The following is a 19,413-nucleotide window of genomic DNA, read 5'->3' as shown; positions in this document are numbered from 1 at the left end:
CCTGTTTGTGAACAGAACTCCCACTTACCTGACGAAGGAGCAGCGCTCCGAAAGCTTGTGGCCTTTGCTACCAAATAAACCTGTTGGATTTTAACCTGGTGTTGTGAGACTTCTTGTTGTAGCCAATCCCACAGGAGCTTCATCAGGTATCAGATGTTTATTCCCCTCATTAAGGCTAATCCTCATCTCCTCATCTCAAATACGTACTCCAGCCAATCCCGCCCACAGTTAATGACCTATTTAAAATCATTTTATTGAATTCAATAAAAATCTGGAATTAATTATTTAATGATGACCACGAAAGCATTGTCGATTGTCTGAAAAACCCATCTGGTTCACTAATGTCCCTTTAGGGAAGGAAATCTGCCGTCCTTACCTGGTCCGGCCTACATGTGACTCCAGAGCCACAGCAATGTGGTTGACTCTCAATTGTCCCCCGGAATGGAGGGCAGTTAGGGATGGGCAACAGATGTTTAAATTTAATGTTTGTTTATTGGTGCCACAAGAGGCTTACATTAACACAGTAGGGATATGGGGGTACGGCCTGGGTGGAATTGTGGTCGGTGCAACTTGATGGGCCGAATGGCCTCCTTCTGCACTGTAGGGTTCTATGATTCTATGATAATCCTCTGAAATGAAGTTACTGTGCAAATCCCCTAGCCGCCACACTTTGGCGCCTGTTCGGGTACACTGAGGGAGAACCTAAGTAGCACGTCTTTCGGACTGTGGGAGGAAACCGGAGCACCCGGAGGAAACTTACGCAGACACGGGGAGAACGTGCAAACTCTGCACAGACAGTAACCCAAGCTAGGAATCAAACCCGAGTCCCTGGAGCGGTGAGGCAGCAGTGCCAATCATTGTGCCACCGTGCTGCCCAGTTAGCAATGCCCACATGCCACGAATGAACAGAAAAAACCTCCTCCATTAGATTCCATTGCAGCAGATAGTGCACTCACATATATTCATTAAACTGTATACAATGTTAGGGACCAGACCAGAAACTCCAAGATATTTTATGAAGCTGGCCTAGTTAATTGTCTGGAAAAAAGAAAATAATGCCCAACATTGGGCACCACTGTTTTAATACAGTGCTCATGTTATGGTCCAGTGTTTGAGAGCTGTAAAGGGGAGGGGTAGTATACCAACGACGAGCATCAATGAGGTGAATGCCCTTTGGGCGGCACGGTGGCACAGTGGGTTAGCACTGCTGCCTCGCAGTGCCAGGGACCCGGGTTCGATTCCCGGCTTGGGTCACTGTCTGTGCGGAGTCTGCACGTTCTCCCCGTGTCTGCGTGGGTTTCCCTCTGGGTGCTCCGGTTTCCTCCCACACCCCAAAGATGTGCGGGTTAGATGGATTGGCCATGCTAAATTGCCCATTAGTGTCAGGGGGACTAGCAGGGTAAATATGTGAGGTTACAGTAATAAGACCTGAGTGGGATTGTGGTCGGTGCAGACTCGATGGGCCGAACGGCCTCCTTCTACGCTGTAGGGATTCGATGATTCTATGATAATAAGAACCTAAGAAATAGGAACAGGAGGAAGCTATTTGGCCCATTGAAGGGCTTTGCCATTCAGTAAGATCATGGCTGATCTGATTGCGGCTTTCCTGCCCATCTCCCATAACGCGTTGCTCCTTTGTAGATCAAAAACCCATCTAATTCAGCCTGGAAGCGTCTCGATGGACACTTGTGATGCCAAGGCACACAAGGCTATGGGCTAAGTGCTGGAAAATGGGATTAGAATAGTTGGATGGTTTGTCTTTGACTGGCACAGACGCAATGGGCTGAAGGATTATCGGAAGGATGTGGTATCACTGGAAGGACTGCAGAGGAGATTCACCAGGATGCTGCCTGGGATGGAACATTTATGAAGAGAGGTTGGATTGTTTTCGTTGGAGCAGAGAAGACTGAGGGGGCGACCTGATCGAGGTGTTCAAGATTATGAGGGGCATGGACAGGGTGGATAGGGAGCAGCTGTTCCCCTTAGTTGAAGGATCAGTTACGAGGGGGACATAGGTTCAAGGTGAGAGGGGCAGGAGGGGATGTGAGGAAAAACCTTTTTACCCAGAGGGTGGTGAGGTCTGGAATGCGCTGCCTGGGAGGGTGGTGGAGGCGGGTTGCCTCACATCCTTTAAAAAGTACCTGGATGAGTACTTGGCATGTCAAGGCTATGGGCCAAGTGCTGGTAAATGGGATTAGGTGGGAGTTCAGGTGTTTCTAAGGTGTTGGTGCAGGCTTGATGGGCTGAAGGGCCTCTTCTGCGCTGTATAATTCTATGATTCTAAGGGCCTTTTTTTGTGCTGTATATATCTATGCCTATGACTAAACCCCAACCTTTGCATTTGATTTTGGCATTAGGGTGAGCATAAGGTGTTCCACTCCAGATATGATTCCAATGACCTACTAGGAAGCTTTAATCAAGACAAACTTTATTTAAGAACACGGTTAGAATGCAACAAAAAGAATTAGCATAAGTTTTACCAAATAAAATACTTAAACATGACAAAGTTTAATTCTTAACAGCTAACCATCTCTATTATTCCAATTTAAAGCAGTATTCTCACAGTGATACACCCTTCTTCAGAATTTGTTCCCACTAAAAATAAGTATATTCACGTGGCGCTAGATTTCCTTTAAACACTTTTGGACAGAGATCCAGACAGCAGTTTCCAGAGAGGATATATCCTCCAAAGCAATTCTCAGAGAAAGAAACACTCTCATACAGCAGAATCTCAGAGAAAGAGACTTATCTCCTGGCAGATTCCAGTCTCCAACTACAGAGAGGGGAAGAGAGAAGCACTGCTCTCTCTCAACTCCAATTAGCATCCAAAAATAGCAACTAAATGTGCATTCTCTGTGTAAGCCTAGCTCCATCCAGTCACATGACCGTACCTGACAATCAAGCCCGACTCTGCAAAATCCTAGGGGAACACGAAGAACAGCAGAGCACTATTAGGTCAGATTAAAACAAACATTGCAGCAATTAAGATCAATTATACTGCTGCAGTAACAATACAGGATACCAGTCACAGACAAAACGGCACTGATAATAACTAAAACAGATCCTGCATAAGAAACATGTCCAAAATACATTTCTTAAAGGCACTGTATCATCACAATAAACCATCCAAAACCTTTGATTAGCTACCAGCTTCTAACTTACGCTGTTAGTCTCTATATAAAACACACAGATCTGTCAATTGGATTCATAGAATCATAGAATTCTATACTGCAGAACAAGGCTATTCAGCCCATTAAGCCTGCACTGACAACGATCCCACCCAGGCCCTATCCCTGTAACCTCATATGTTTACCCTGCTAATCCCCCTGAGGGGCAATTTAGCACGGCCAATCTATCTAATCTGCACATCTTTGGACCGTGGAAGGAAACTGGAGCGCCCGGAGGAAACTTACGCGGAGAATGTGCAGACTCCGCACAGGAGGTCACCCAAGCCGAGAATCAAATCTGGGTTCCTAAGGCAGCAGGGCTAACCACTGTGCCACCGGGCCACCCCAGCCTGTTGTGTTCAGAACGCATTGATTGGACCGGTGCTGGGATTTTTTGTGTCCCGTTTTATTTCAGGTTCTGTCTGCGAGCGGAGCCTTGCGCACCCTGGCCACGGAGGAGCATCCAATGGGAGCTGATGGGATGTACGACAAACTACGGATGCTGAACGTCCAGACAGGGAGCTGGGGCGGACGGCCAGGCTGGTACCAGGGCAGCTCGGTACCAGGGCAAGGGAGCACAGGTAAGGCAAACGGCACATCGCTTGAGAACATCTGTTTTTGAGGACGAGAATGTATTATCTAAGTGCTCACTCTTCCAGGGGTCTAATGCCTCCAGTGGCTCAGTTGGTAGACCATGAATATATTATCTCCAAATTTGCATGTGATACAAAGTTGGGTGGGAGGGTGAGCTGTGAGGAGGATACAGAGATGCTTCAGTGTGATTTAGACAGGTTGATTGGACATCCGCATGGCCAATGCAGTATAATGTGGATAAATGTGAGCTTATCCACTTTGGTAGTAATAATAGGAAGGAAGATTATTGTTTGAAAGGGTGTAAATAGATAAGTGGATACTCTTGGAGTCCTTGTGCATCAGTCGCTGAAAGTAAGCGTGCAGTTTCAGCAGGCAGTAAAGAAGGCAAATGATCTTCATAGCGAGAGGATTTGAATATAGGAATAGGGATGCTTTGCTGCAATTGTACACAGCATTGGTGAGGCCACACCTGTGCAGTTTTGCTGTCTTTATCTGAGGAAGGATGTCCTTGCTATAGAAGGTGTGCTGCAAAGGTTTACCAGACTAATTCCTGGGATGGCAGGCCCGTCATATGAGGAGAGACTGAGTCGGTTAGGATTATATTCATGGGAGTTTAGAAGAGTGAGAGGGGATCTCATAGAAACTTATAAAATTCTAACAGGATTAGACAGAGTAGATTCAGAAAGAATGTTCCCAATGGTGGGGGAGTCCAGAACTAGGGGTCATAGTTTGAGGATAAGGGGTAAACCTTTTAGGACTGAGATAAGGAGAAATTTCTACACCCAGAGAGTGGTGAATGTGTGGAATTCACTACCACAGAAAGTAGTTGAGACCAAAACATTGTGTAATTTCAAGAAGAAATTAGATATAGCTCTTGGAGCTAAAGGGATCAAGGGATATGGGGGGGAAGGGGGGATCAGGATATTGAATTGGATGATCAGCCATGATCAAATTGAATGACGGAGCAGGCTCGTAGGGCCGAATGGCCTCCTCCTGCTTCTAGTTTCTATGTTTCTATATGGCTCTGATTTAAAAGGTCATTTGTTTAGGCCCTGCTCCAGAGAATAATGCACAAACATCTAGGCTGACACTCCCACCGCAATACAGAGGGAGGAGTTACCTTTAGGAGGAGAACTTAAATCAAGGCTCTGAAAAAGGTGCTAAATAAATGTAAGGCTTTCTTTTCGGTCTGATTATTTGCCTTGACTCATAGCGAACAAGGCCATAGGAGGTTTGTGAGCCAATCAAATATAGATAGGTAATTAGCTCTGGTCTACAAGGGGCCCAATCATCTCTCTCCACTAGAATAGACAATTGGTTACCATTGAGATCTTGTGGTGCAGTGGGTAGCAGCTCTGTCTTGGAGCCAGGCATTCTGGGTTCAAGTCTCGCTCCAGGACTTGGTGGCTATGGAAGGTGGGTTCATAATGTGGCCAAACAAGTTGAGTACCTACAGTTGGCTGAGCACAGTGGTGGCACAGTGGTTAGCACTGCTGCCTCACAGCGCCAGGGACCTGGGTTCGATTCCCGGCTTTGGGTGACTATTTGATTTGATTTGATTTATTATTGTCCCATGCATTAACATACAGTGAAAAGTATTGTTTCTTGCGCGCTATACAGACAAAGCATACTGTTCATAGAGAAGGAAAGGAGAGAGTGCAGAATGTAGTGTTACAGTCATAGCTAGGGTGCAGAGAAAGACCAACTTAATGTGAGGTAGGTCCATTCAAAAGTCTGATGGCAGCAGGGAAGAAGCTGTTCTTGAATCAGTTGGTTCGTGACCTCAGACTTTTGTATCTTTTTCCCGACGAAAGAAGGTGGAAGAGAGAATGTCCGGGGTGCGTGGGGGTCTTTAATTATGCTGGCTGCTTTGCCGAGGCAGCAGGAAGTGTAGACAGAGTCAATGGATGGGAGGCTGTTTTGCATGATGGATTGGGCTACATTCACGATCTCCCTATGCACAGTCTGTGGAATCTGTGCATTCTCCCCATGTCTGCGTGGGTTTCCTCCCACAGTCTAAAAGACGTGCTGGTTAGGTGGATTGGCCATGCTAAATTCTCCCTCAGTGTACCCGAACAGGCGCCAGAGTGTGGCAACTCGGGGATTTTCACAGTAACTTCATTGCAGTGTTAATGTAAGCCTACTTCTGACACTAATAAGTTAATAGATTGGTGCCAACAGCATCAGATATTCCGGTTGGGGTGGGTTTGGGATCTGACTTTTGTCCTAGGCATGGCTGGTGGTTGTGGGTTGGACCTGCCTTTGGCCAGAGAACTGAAGAGGAAATAGTTATAAATCCTGTCGGGGCAACACTCCTCCTTGAGCAGGGTGAAGACCGTGAAGCAGGTCCCGGGTCGACCTAATCTGCAACTGGAAGTGAAGCAGTGCTGTGGGTGCTATTCTGAAACGCACTCTAGCCAACTCAGCTAACCAGCCCCTATTGAGTGCATATACTAACTGAATTGTCCTTTGCTCCAGTGTCCTTTGAGTTATTTTTGGGTTGGCGGCCACACGACCTTTGTCCGGAGCTCACTATGACCCCGGTGGCACAGTGGTCAGCACTGCTGCCTCACGGTGCCAGGGTCCCGGGTTCAATTCCAGCCTCGGGTCACTGTCTGTGTGGAGTCTGCACGTTCTCTCCATGTCTCCGTGGGTTTCCTCCAGGTGCTCCGGTTTCCTTAGTCTGAAAGACTGTGCTGGTTAGGGTGCATTGGCCATGCTAAATTCTCCCTCAGTGTACCTGAACAGGCGCCGGAGTGTGGCGGCTAGGGGATTTTCACAGCTACTTTATTGCAATGTTAATGTAAGCCTACTTGTGACACTAATAAATACATTTAGTGTCAGGGGAACTAGGAGGGTAAATATGTGGTGTTACGGGGATAGGACAGGATCTGGGGTAGGATTGTGGTCGGTGCAGACTCGATGGGCCAAATGGCCTCATTCTGCACTGTAGGGATTCTATGAATAGCCCAGAGGAAGAGAGAAGGTTAGCAGAAGATGTCGGAAAGGCACCAATGTACTTGCTGTTGAGACAAAACCGTTATTTCCCGGTGCCATTTGAACATATTCGGTTTGCAATTATTGGCCCCTGCTTTTTCCCTGACCCTGCCCGCCTGGGCCTCGAGGTATTTTAGATCAGCTGTTTTGTTGATCCTGAGGGTCGCATGAGCGTTATGTCGTAACGAGTCTGCCTTTGTGTTCTTATCTCTCTTCACCACCCCTCCCCCCACACCAAACAGACAGCTGCCAGCAGCTGGAGGTCAGAGGTGAAAACGGCAGCGGGGTCAACGTCAACGGGGATGATTCGGACGAGTCCCAGATCCGCCTGCAGCTCAAGAGGAAACTCCAGCGGAACCGCACGTCCTTCACGCAGGATCAGATCGAGGCGTTGGAGAAAGGTAACGCCCGCTGGAGCGCGGATGGAGGTCGGAAACCTCGGTGCTGCCCCGGCACTCAGAACCTGTCCATAACTTCACCGTAACTTTATCCGAAGCACATTTCCTCCGGGCGCTCCGGTTTCCTCCCACAGTCCAAAGATGTGTGGATTAGGTGGATTGGCCGTGATAAATTGTCCCTTAGTGTAAGGGGGACTAGCTAGGGTAAATAGGGCCTGGTTGGGATTGTGGTCGGTGCAGACTCAATGGGCTGAATGGCCTCCTTCTGCACTGTAGGGATTCTGTGATTCTCTCCACCGACTTGTCCAGAATTTCCACCATTTGCTGCTTTTATTTCAGCCCTTGCAGGATGGTTGACGCTTTGCTTCTGGAAATAGACTCCGGTTTCCTTTCCCCTGTCAGTGTTGATGTTCCTGGAATATATCTGGGCGGTTTGATGGGTGAGCGCGGGCGGTGGAGGGATGACTTTCCCTGGGTCGATTGACCTTTGCTGACTTGTCACTTTGTGTCAAAGATTGCAGCACTCATTTACTTTTCATCTTCTCTCAAAGAATTTGAACGGACTCATTATCCAGATGTCTTCGCCAGAGAGAGGCTCGCTGCTAAAATCGACCTCCCCGAGGCCAGGATACAGGTAACTGGAAAAGCAGTTAGATTCAATTTAGTTTTTTTATTCATTCGCGGGACATGGGCATCGCTGGCTGGCCAGCATTTATTGCCCAACCATTGTTGCCCTTGGAGGGCAGTTGAGAGTCAACCACATTGCTGTGGCTCTGGAGTCACATGTAGGCCAGACCCGGTGAGGACGGCAGATTTCCTTCCCCAAAGGACATTAATGAACCAGATGGGTTTTTCCCGACAATCGTCATCAGTAGATTCTCAATTCCAGATTTTTAAAAATTGAATTCAAATTCCACCATCTGCCGTGGTGGGATTCGAACCTGGCTCCCCAGAACATTAGATGAGTTTCTGGATTGATAAACCAGCGATAATACCACTAGGCCATCGCCTCCTCATTTATTATTGTTGCAAGTATTTGGAAATAGTGAAAAGCATTGTTTCTTGCACGCTGTACAGACAAAGCATACCGTTCATAGAGAAGGAAAGGAGAGGGTGCAGAATGTAGTGTTACAGTTACAGCCAAGGTGCAGAGAAAGATCAACCTAATATAAGGTAGGTCCATTCAAAGGTCTGATGGCAGCAGGGAAGAAGCTGTTCTTGAGTTGGTTGGTACGTGACCTCAGACTTTTGGGCAGCATGGTGGCACAGTGGTTAGCACTGCTGCCTCACAGCTCCAGGGATCCTGGTTCGATTCCCGGCTTGGGTCACTGTCTGTGTGGAGTCTGCACGTTCTCCCCGTGTCTGCATGGGTTTCCTCCGGGTGCTCCGGTTTCCTCCCACAGTCCAAAGATGCCCGGATTAGGTGGATTGGCCATGCTAAATTGCTCCTTAGTGTCCTGGGATGCGTAGGTTAGAGGGATTAGCGGGGTAAATATGTGAGGTGATGGGGATAGGGCCTGAGTGGGATTGTTGTCAGTGCAGACTCGATGGGCTGAATGGCCTCCTTCTGCACTGTAGGGATTCTATGGATTTTGTATCTTTTTCCCGATGGAAGAAGGTGGAAGAGAGAATGTCCGGGATGTGTGGGTTCCTAGACAATGCTGGCTGCCTTCCCGAGGCAGCGGGAAGTGTAGACAGCGTTAATGGATGGGAGGCTGGTTTGCGTGATGACTGGGCTACAACCCTTTGTAGTTTCTTGCGGTCTTGGGCAGAGCAGGAGCCATACCAAGCTGTGATACAACCAGAAAGAATGCTTTCTATGGTGCATCTGTAAAAATTGGTGAGAGTCATAGCGGACATGGTGAATTTCCTTAGCCTCCTGAGAGAGTAGAGACATTGGTGTATCTGTGTGAGACACCTAGAGTATGTCCAACCTAGGGGCAGGAGTGGGGTGGTGGGGGGAGGCCGGAGTTGGATGGGGAGAGGGTCAGGATTTGGATGGGTGGGGAAGATAGGAGTAGGGTGGGAAGGGGAGCTAGGAGTGGGTTGGGGGGTTGTCAGGAGTGAGGTGGAGAGTGGAGGAAGGAGTGGGGTGGGTGGGCAGGAGTGGGGTGGGAGGGAGTCAGGAATAGAGTGGGGAGAAGGTGGAGGAGTGGGGCAGGAGTGGAGGCATGAGTGGGGTGGGGAGGGGGTGCAGGAGTGGGATGGAGAGGGGTGCAGAAGTGGGGTGGGGAGTCTGGGCAGGAGTGGGGCAGAAGTGGGCGTGGGAGTGGTGGTAGGAGTGGGGTGGGGAGGGGGGTGCAGGAGTGGTGGTAGGAGTGGGGGCAGGAGTGGGGTGGGGTGGGGATCACGGGTATGAGTGGGGGCAGGAGTGGGGTGGGGAGGGGGGTGCAGGAGTGGGGTGGGGTGGGGATCACGGGTATGAGTGGGGGCAGGAGTGGGGTGGGGAGGGGGGTGCAGGAGTGGGGGTAGGAGTTGGGGGCGGGAGTGGGGGTAGGAGTGGGGTGGGGTGGGGATCACGGGTATGAGTGGGGGCAGGAGTGGGGGCAGGAGTGGGTGGGGAGTGGGGTGCAGGAGTGGGTGGGGAGTGGGGTGCAGGAGTGGGTGGGGAGTGGGGTGCAGGAATGGGGGTAGGAGAGGAGTGCAGGAGTGGGTGGGGACAGAAAATCCTGGCCCATTGCAAGACCACCATTCTTATTTGTCACCCTGGACGTTTTTCCGCCGCTCTGGACAACACCGTTTCTTTTCCTCTTTCTCACCTCCAGGTTTGGTTTTCAAATCGGCGTGCCAAGTGGAGGAGGGAGGAAAAACTCCGCAATCAGAGGAGGCAGGCATGCAGCGGGCCCAGCCATGTGCCAATCAACAGCAGCTTCTCGCCAACACTTTACCAGTCGATTCCGCAGCCCGCCACCTCAGGTCATTATCACGCAATCTAGTCTCTCTCTTAGCCTACATCGAATGTGCATCCTCAACCACCCTGCAAATCAACCTGCCAATTGCTCCACCTTTCTCGTTCCCGCCGCCAAATACCTCTGCCTTTTGAATGAGATATTAAACTGAGACCCCCCACATCTGCCCTGTCGGCAGGACGTGAAAGACCCTAAGGCGTAACTTTGACAAAGAGCAAAGGGGGAGTTCCAATCAGTGTCCTGTCCAGTTTTGATCTGGTCCTTAGCCTATTGGTTGTGGGATCTCACTGTGCACAAAATGGCTGCCCCGTCTCCAACATTACAACAGCGACTGTATTTTAGGAGTACTTCATTGCCTGTTGGGCTTTTGAAGTTGTGAAAAGTGCAGCACAGTGGCACAGTGATTAGCACTGCTGCCTCACAGCGCCAGGGACCCGGGTTCGATTCCCGGCTTGGGTCACTGTCTGTGCGGAGTTTGCACATTCTCCCCGTGTCTGCGTGGGTTTCCTCCGGGTGCTCCGGTTTCCTCCCACACTCCAAAGATGGGTGGATTGGCCATACTAAATTGCCCCTTAGTGTAGGGGGACTAGCTAGGGTAAATGCGTGGGGGTTATGGGGATAGGGCCTGGGTGGGATTGTGGTACCACCCAGGATTGAGGTGCAGACCCGATGGGCCGAATGGCCTCCTCTTGCACTGTAGGGATTCTATGAAGTGGGATATAAATTCAAGTTGTTTCTTTCTGTTGCTCTCACCCCAGCGACTGACTCTTGCTGGAGTTCAATCACACACAGTGGTGGAGCCGTGAGTTTAGACCCTGTTGCCACACTCCCACCACCCCCACACTGTGAATTGTTGACCCGAGAATCACTTCTCTCTGGACTAATGCCTCTTCACCCCCTCCCCCGCGAGCCATTGCCCCTCCGCCGACCATGTGCTGAGGTACACCCAGGTTATGGCTGTGGTGGACCTTCATTACAGAATGTGTCCTCGGGCAAACTTAGGAAAAAAGTGGTTTAAAAATAAGCAACCCTTTTGACTAACTTAGAACCAATTGGAAAGAAATTGCCCTGGCCTTCTCAAGCTGTTGGGTTTTATGGGCATCGGATGACCCTGGCATCCAAGGCCAAGTATGGGAGCAGGAATAGCACAGGTCATAGAATCATAGAATCCCTACAGTGCAGGAGGAGGCCATTCAGTCCATTGAATCTGCACTGACAACAATCCCACCCAGGCCCTATCCTGGAAACCCAATATATTTACCCTGCTAATCCATCTAACCAACACATCCCGGGACACGAAGGGACAGTTTATCATGGCCAATCCACCTAACCCGCACATCTTGGGTCTGTGGGAGGAAACCGGAGCACCCGGAGGAAGTTCACGCAGACATAGGGAAGAACATGCAAACTCCACACAGACAGTGACCCAAGCCAGGAATCGAACCCGGATCCCTGGCGCTGTGAGGCAGCAGTGCTAATCACTGTGTCACCGTGCCGCCCAAAAATACCCCGGGTCAATGGGCTATTTGGTCCTGTGCAGCATCATAGTGAAGCCCAGTGCAGCCTTGGGCGGCACGGTGGCACAGTGGTTAGCACTGCTGCCTCACAGCGCTGGGGACCCGGGTTCAATTCCTGACTTGGGTCACTGTCCGTGCAGAGTCTGCACGTTCTCCCCGTGTCTGCGTGGGTTTCCTCCAGGTGCTCCGGTTTCCTCCCACAGTCCAAAAAGACGTGCTGGTTAGGGTGCATTGACCCAAACAGGCGGCGGAGTGTGGTGACTAGTGCCACTGTGCCACCGTGCTGTCCCATTGGCCATGCTAAATTCTCCCTCAGTGTACCCGAACAGGCGCTGGGGTATGGCGCCTAGGGGAATTTCACAGTAACTTCATTGCAGTGTTAATGTAAGCCTACTTGTGACACTAATAAATAAACTTTAAAAGAAACTTTAATGTTTACCTTGTCCATGCCCAATGTGCACATCTGGACAGTTGGCATTGCATTGGCAATTGGGCACTGGAATCCCAAGTGACTCCTTCCCTCCTGTTGCGGGAAATTCTTTAAGGTGGCCTGATTAATTTAAATCTTTTCATTAAACATTTCATTTCACAAAGGCAAAAAAAGTTTATTCAGTTCAATGAAATTCTTCAATTGAACTAATTTTAATTAAAACATTGAAATGTTAGAATCAAAAACATTACAAATTAACAATATTCAGACAAAACATACAATTAAGACAAGACAAATCTCATTTTGGCTCAAAACGGGAGATCTATGGTTCCACCTACACAGCTAACGCGCTAGCAGACTTTTCACAAAGATCTCGGATTTCATGCCAAGAAAGTAGAATAATTATACTTTTTTAAAATCAGATTAATCAGCCCAGCACTTAATTAACAGCAATTTCATTCATTCACTGATCTGTCAATCTACTGATGGCATGTCCTTCAATCAATAATTTTTTGACACCTTCAAATATAAACATGCCGTTAGTCTGTCTGTTTTATGGAAGTTCTGTCCCAAAAAAATGGCTTGTTATGATTCAGCATTTCTCTAACCAGTTTAAACCTGTTCTGTTGAAGGCACCTTTATCTATTGGACTTATTTTCCCCGGTTTAGATATGTGTTGGTCATTTACTTTGTTGCATTATTTGTGCCTGGCTTGTGCTGATATCTTCCATGAATACATCTTTCATTTTACTGGCCTGTTACAAATCTCATTTCTTAACAAGACAAATCTCATTTCTTAGAGAACATTATTAATATGTTACTTAAATATTTTGTATTATTCTCAAACCACATATTAAAACATTAGCTGCTAATTATCCTCAAGTTGGGTGTATAGAATTAATCAGAATTCTCAACTACACCGTGGTGGCACGGTGGCACAGTGGTTAGCACTGCTGCCTCACAGCGCCAGGCACCCAGGTTCAATTCCCAGTTTGGGTGACGGTCTGTGTGGAGTTTGCATGTTCTCCCCGTGTCTGCGTGGGTTTCCTCCGGGTGCTCCAATTTCCTCCCACAGTCCAAAGATGTGCGGGTTAGGTTGATTGGCCGTGCTAAATTGACCCTAGTGTCAGGGGATTAGCGGGGTAAATATGTGTGACTACGGGGATAGGGGTTGGGTGGAATTGTGGTTGGTGCAGACTCGATGGGCTGAATGGCCTCCTTCTGCACTGTAGAGATTCTATGATACAAATTCAGTTTTCTTATGAGGCTAGGGGAGAAAAAAACTAGAGGACATGGGTTAAGGGTGAAGGGGGAAAAGTTTAAAGGGAATATTAGGAGGGACTTCTTCACACAGAGAGTGGTGGGAGTGTGGAATGAGCTGCCAGATGAAGTGGTGAATACGGGCTCACTTTTAACATTTAAGAAAAACTTGGACAGGTACATGGATGAGAGGGGTGTGGAGGGATATGGTCCAGGTGCAGGTCAGTGGGACTAGGCAGAAAAATGGTTCGGCACAGCCAAGAAGGGCCAAAAGGCCTGTTTCTGAGCTGTAATTTTCTATGGTTCTATCTCTGATATTGACCTGTTCTCTGGCTTTTGTCCCAGAATATTTCATACTTTATGTTTCAGTTTCTTAATCAAAAAGTCCATTGTGTTTTCTATATCTTTTATTTCAATTTGAATTTATCTTGTACATTGACCTCGAATGAATATTCAACATTAATTTTTCAGAAAAGTTTAATACAGTTCAATTATTCCTCAAAATAATTCCTAATTTACCTAGTCCTTTCTACTGTTAACTCCCATCTACACCTCCCACTCCAGGGTTGGTGATGGCATCTGTGCCACCCTAGTCCCTGCCCGCCCTGAATTGGGCTCAATCAGTTAATATGTGATTGAGATTATTGCGTTGTTTTTCTCTCTCCCTTCAGGACCAATGCTGAGCAGAAACGAGACCTCGCTCACAAACAGTTACAGCGGCCTTCCGCCTATGCCAGCCTTCGCCATGGCAAATAATCTTCCCTTGCAGGTAATACCTACCAAGGCCGGAACGGGATGGTAATGGTCGGAGGACAGCATTGTGGTTGGCAATTTTTTTTATATTCAGTCGTGGGACACGGGCGTCGCTGGCTGGCTAGCATTTATTGCCATCCCTAGTTGCCCTTGGCGGGCAGTTGAGAGTCAACCACATTGCTGTGGCTCTGGAGATTCACGAGCTTGGTTCCAGTGATGAGGAACTTCAGTTATGTTGTTAGATTGGAGAAATTGGGGACTGTTTTCTTTTTTTTAGTATCCCATAGAATCCCGACAGTGCAGAAAGAGGCCATTCGGCCCATTGAGTCTGCACTGACCACAATCCCACCCAGCCCTTATCCCTGTAACCCCACATATTTGCCCTGCTGATCCCCCTGACACTAAGGTGCAATTTAGCATGGCCAATCCACCTAACCTGCACATCTTTGGACTGTGGTAGGAAACCGGAGAACCCGGAGGCAACCCATGCAGACATGGGGAGAATGTACAAACTCCATACAGGCAGTGACCTGAGGTGGGAATTGAACCCGGGTCCCTAGCGCTGTGAGGCAGCAGTGCTAACCATTGTGCCACCGTGCTGCCCCCATTGGCCATGCTAAATTCTCCCTCAGTGTACCCGAACAGGTGCCGGAGTGTGGCGACTTGGGGAACTTCACAGTAACTTCATTGCCCTGTTGATGTAAGCTGACTTGTGACTAATAAGTAAACTTTAAACTTTAAAATCAACTTGATTTCCTTGGGAGGAAATTTGATAGATATTCAAAATCACGAGGTGTCCGGACAGAATCGATCAGGAGAAACTGTTCCCGCTGGTGAAAGGATGGAGAACGAGAGTGGCACGGATTTGAGGTGATTGGGGAAAGAAGGAACAGAGACATGAGGAGAAACGTTTCAACACAGCGCGTGGTTAGCATCTGAAATGTGCTGCCTGAGAGAGTGGGGGAGGCCAGTTCAAGAGATAGGGTGGCACGGTGGCACAGTGGTTTGCACTGCTGCCTCACAGCGCCAGTGACCCATGTTCAATTCCAGCCTTGAGTCACTGTCTGTGCGGAGTCTGCACGTTCTCCCCGTGTCTGCGTGGGTTTCCCCCGGGCGCTCCGGTTTCCTCCCACAGTCCAAAGATGTGCGGGTTAGGTGAATTGGCCATGCTAAATTGACCGTAGCGTCAGGGGGATTAGCAGGGTAAATATGTGGGGTTACGGGAATAGGGCCTGGGTGGGATTGTGGTCAGTGTAGACTCGATGGGCCAAATGGCTTCCTTCTACATAGCAGGGATTCTGTGATATTCCCCCTGTCTGTGCGTGCATTTCCTCTGGGTGCTCCAGTTTCTTCCCTCAGTCCCAAAGACATGCTGGTTAGGTGCATTGGCCGTACTAAATTCTCCCTCAGTGTACCCGAACAGGTGCCGGAGTGTGGCCACTGAGGGATTTTCACCGTGACTTCATTGCAGTGTTAATGTAAGCCGACTTGTGACACTAATAAATAAACTTCAAAAAAAAACTTCAATCGAATTGGATTATTATCCGAAGAGGGAGAATATGCAGGGTTATGGGGAGAGGGCGGGGGAGTGGCTGTGGTAATGTAACCAATGATAACATGTTGTGAGGACCAGCTGGTGAAGAGATGGAGAACGAGAGGGCATGGTGGATAATGTAACCAATGGCAAAATGATGTGGTGGTCAGCTGACCAGCTGACCTGGTATAAATAGAAAGCAGATAAGGAGAGTGGGGAGCATTTGTGGCCCAAGTGTTGGTCTAATGAAGCTTCTTCTACTTTGATTTACTTTGTGAAGTTAGTTCTTTTATTGCTTGCTGCTGGAGCATCCTTACTGCCTGGTAATTCCAGCCTCGGGTCACTGTCTGTGTTGGAGTTTGCGTGTTCTCCCCGTGTCTGCGTGGGTTTCCTCCGGGTGCTCCGGTTTCCTCCCACAGTCCAAAGATGTGAACGTTAGGTGGATTGGTCATGCTAAATTGTCCCTTAGTGTCAGGTGGATTAACAGGGTAGATACATGGGCGGCACGGTAGCACAGTGGTTAGCACTGCTGCTTCACAGCTCCAGGGACCTGGGTTCGATTCCCGGCTTGGGTCACTGTCTGTGTGGAGTTTGCACATTCTCCCCATGTCTGCGTGGGTTTCCTCCGGGTGCTCCGGTTTCCTCCCACAGTCCAAAGATGTACGTGTTAGGTTGATTGGCCATGCTAAAATTGCCCCTTAGTGTCCTGAGATGCATAGGTTAGAGGGATTAGTGGGTAAGTATGTAGGGATATGGGGATAGGGCCTGGGTGGGATTGTGGATGGTGCAGACTCGATGGGCCAAATGGCTTCTTTCTGCACTGTAGGGTTTCTATGATTCTATACATGGGGTTACAGGGATAGGACCTGGGTGGGATTGTGGTCAGTGCAGGCTCGATGGGCTGAATGGCCTCCTTCTGCACTTTAGGGATTCTATGATTACAAAGATATAGTAAGAAGTCTCACAACCCCAGGTTGAAGTCAAACATGTTTATTTGGAATCGTGAGCTTTCGAAGCGCTGCTCCTTCATCAGGTGAGTGGAGAGGTAGGTTCATGAACACGGTATATATAGGCAAAGACACAATTGCAAGATAATGGTTGGAATGTGAGTCTAATCAATTAACTTGAATGCCTGAAAAGATGTGGGGTAACGGGTTTGTGAAACCAACCTCTCCACTCACCTGATGAAGGAGCAGCGCTCCAAAAGCAATAAAGCTGTGGCCACTTGACGAACTGCCCATTCAGAGAGCCGGTGTGGACATGACGGGCTGAATGGCCTCTTTCGTTGCTGTAACAATTCACTATGAATGCACAGGTTTTGGTTTTCAAGAAATAATTTTGTCTGTCTCTTGTCTTCTCAGCAATCTGTCCAGCCAGTTCCAGGCCAAACCTCCTCGTATTCCTGCATGATTCCGGCCAGCCCAGCTGTCAGTGTGCGGAGTTATGATACGTACACTCCTCCGCACATGCAGCCACACATGAACCCACAGTCGCTAGCTTCAACAGGGGGTTCCTCCACAGGTACGACCCACAAATCAGACACTGAAAACAACGTAGGCGGTTCACCTTTGACCTCGTCTCTTGCCCAAGGCTCGATTGTGGGCGACCAGCGCAGTTCCCTCACCCAACATGCTGTTCCCTCATGTGTGAGACAAGGGGGCAGCAGTCAGTGGGCTGTTCAACACGGAAGGCATCGTACCGGGCCCTGAACCGGTTGGCCATCACTGCCCACACATACAGCAAATAAATAGCATCAGGAAGAACAACCACTAAGCCCCTTGTAGCACTTGGGTGGCACGGTGGCATAGTGGTTGGCACTGCCATTACACGTCCAAGTATTTCTATGGAGAAAGATCAGCTTAATGTATGGTAGGTCCATTCAAAAGTCTGATGGCAGCAGGGAAGAAGCTGTTCTTGAGTCGGTTGGTACGTGACCTCAAGTTTTCGTATCTTTTTCCCGACGGAAGAAGGTGGAAGAGAGAATGTCCGGGGTGCGTGAGGTCCTTGATTACGCTGGCTGCTTTTCCGAGGCAGCAGGAAGTGTAGACGGAGTCAATGGATGGAAGGCTGGTTTGAGTGATGGATTGGGCTTCATTCGCAACCCTTTGTAGTTTCTTGCGGTCTTGGGCAGAGCAGGAGCCATACCAAGCTGTGATACATCTGGGAAGGATGCTTTCTATGGTGCATCTGTGAAAATGTTTGTGGGGAGTGGTGGGGGGAAATGAATTTCAAAATCAAGCCTTTGAGAAAGGGGAACAGTAAAGAATTGTATTTAGCGGTCAATAAAGGGGGAGCGAGGGGTAATTCAGGACTGTCAGAGACAAAAGAAAGGGGAAATTAGAACATTTTTTTCTCACACACGACAATGTCACTGGAGATCTGCTGGCACGATGGCACAGGGGCAGGTGAAACGAGAACTAGGGGGCATGGCCTCAAAATAAGGGGGAGCAGATTTAGGACTGAGTTGAGGAGGAACTTCTTCACACAAAAATTGTGAATCTGTGGAATTCCCTGCCCAGTGAAGCAGTTGGCATGGTGGCATGGGTGGCACAGTGGTTAGCACTGCTGCCTCACAGTGCTAGGGACCCGAGTTCGATTCCCGGCTTGGGTCACTGTCTGTGTGGAGTCTGCACGTTCTCCCCGTGTCTGCGTGGGCTTCCTCCGGGTGCCCCGGTTTCCTCCCACAGTCTGAAAGACGTGCCGGTTAGGTACATTGGCCGTGCTAAATTCTCCTCAGTGTACCCGAACAGGCGCCGGAGTGTGGCGACTGGGGGAATTTCACAGTAACTTCATTGCAGTGTTCATGTAAGCCTACTTGTGACTAATAAACTTTAACAAGTTAACATTAACAGTTGAGGCTACCTCATTGAATGTTTTTAAGGCAAGGATAGATACATTTTTGAACAGTAAAGGAATTAAGGGTTATGGTGAATGGGCGGGTAAGTGGAGCTGAGTCCACGAAAAGATCAGCCATGATCTTATTGAACGGCGGAGCAGGCTCGAGGGGCCAGATGGCCTACTCCTGCTCCTGGTTCTTATGTTCTTATGTTCTAATGTCCTTATGTTAGCACTGCTGCCTCACGGAGCCAGGGACCCGGGTTCAATTCCCGGATTGGGTCACTGTCTGTGCGGAGTCTGCACGTTCTCCCCCGTGTCTGCGTGGGTTTCTTCCCACAGTCCAAAGCTGTGCGGTTTAGTTTGATTGGCCACGTTAAATTGACCCTAGCGTCAAGGGATTAGCAAGGTAAATATGTGGGGTTATGGGAATAGGTGGGATTGTGGTCAGTACAAACTTGATGGGCCAAATGGCCTCCTTCTGCACTGTAGGGATTCTATGAAAATGTAAGTTCAACCTTGCCTGTATTTTGGGGCATTGGCTGTGCTAAATTCTCCCTCAGTGTACCCGAACAGGCGCCCCAGTGTGGCGACTGGGGGATTTTCACAGTAACTTCAATGCGGCGTTAACGTAAACCTATTCTTATTTCCTGAATCTTCCCTTTTCCCGCAGGTCTTATCTCTCCAGGAGTATCGGTCCCAGTTCAGGTTCCTGGAGGCGATCAGGACCTGGCTCAGTATTGGCCCAGGCTGCAGTAAGGAAAGGGGGGAAGGCAGGGATCCGAGCAGGAAGAGGAGATCGCTGCATTTGAGATGAAGCCACACTCTGTCGACGGCGTCTCAGAGGTTCCAGTCTAAAAAAGAACCCACCCTACGGGTATAGCAACAGTAACTGATGGCCTGTTAGATTTATATCCATGCTACCAATTCCGCTATTTTCACTTTGCTTTTTGTTGGGGAAAAGAAGAGGAATTTAATTGGAACCCATGGATATGCAGAGGTTGAACCTTGAAATCTCC

The 19,413-nt window shown here is 48.9% G+C and overlaps 1 protein-coding gene across 1 annotated transcript; it reads left to right on the top strand.

Moving 5' to 3' along the window:
• Positions 1–3,609: 3,609 nt before the first annotated feature.
• LOC144508861 (paired box protein Pax-6-like) lies at positions 3,610–19,153 on the top strand. Its single transcript, XM_078237076.1, has 8 exons — positions 3,610–3,748; positions 7,001–7,159; positions 7,708–7,790; positions 9,922–10,072; positions 13,926–14,041; positions 16,809–16,811; positions 16,933–17,080; positions 19,068–19,153. The coding sequence occupies exons 1-8, from the start codon at positions 3,634–3,636 to the stop codon at positions 19,151–19,153; spliced, it is 861 nt and encodes a 286-aa protein (XP_078093202.1). The 5' UTR covers positions 3,610–3,633.
• The last annotated feature ends 260 nt before the right edge of the window (positions 19,154–19,413 follow it).

This window comes from Mustelus asterias, chromosome 21 (genome assembly GCF_964213995.1).
Source record: "Mustelus asterias chromosome 21, sMusAst1.hap1.1, whole genome shotgun sequence".
NCBI lineage: Eukaryota > Metazoa > Chordata > Chondrichthyes > Carcharhiniformes > Triakidae > Mustelus > Mustelus asterias.
The sequence above is the reverse complement of the archived record's forward strand: the minus strand, read 5'-3'. Positions and strand labels throughout refer to the sequence as shown.

Coding starts and splice junctions, on each gene's coding strand:
- LOC144508861 (XM_078237076.1), top strand. CDS start 3,634: ATGGGAGCTGATGGGATGTACGACAAACTACGGATGCTGAACGTCCAG. Junction 7,160..7,707: donor GATCGAGGCGTTGGAGAAAG/GTAACGCCCGCT, acceptor CTTCTCTCAAAG/AATTTGAACGGACTCATTAT. Junction 17,081..19,067: donor AACAGGGGGTTCCTCCACAG/GTACGACCCACA, acceptor CTTTTCCCGCAG/GTCTTATCTCTCCAGGAGTA.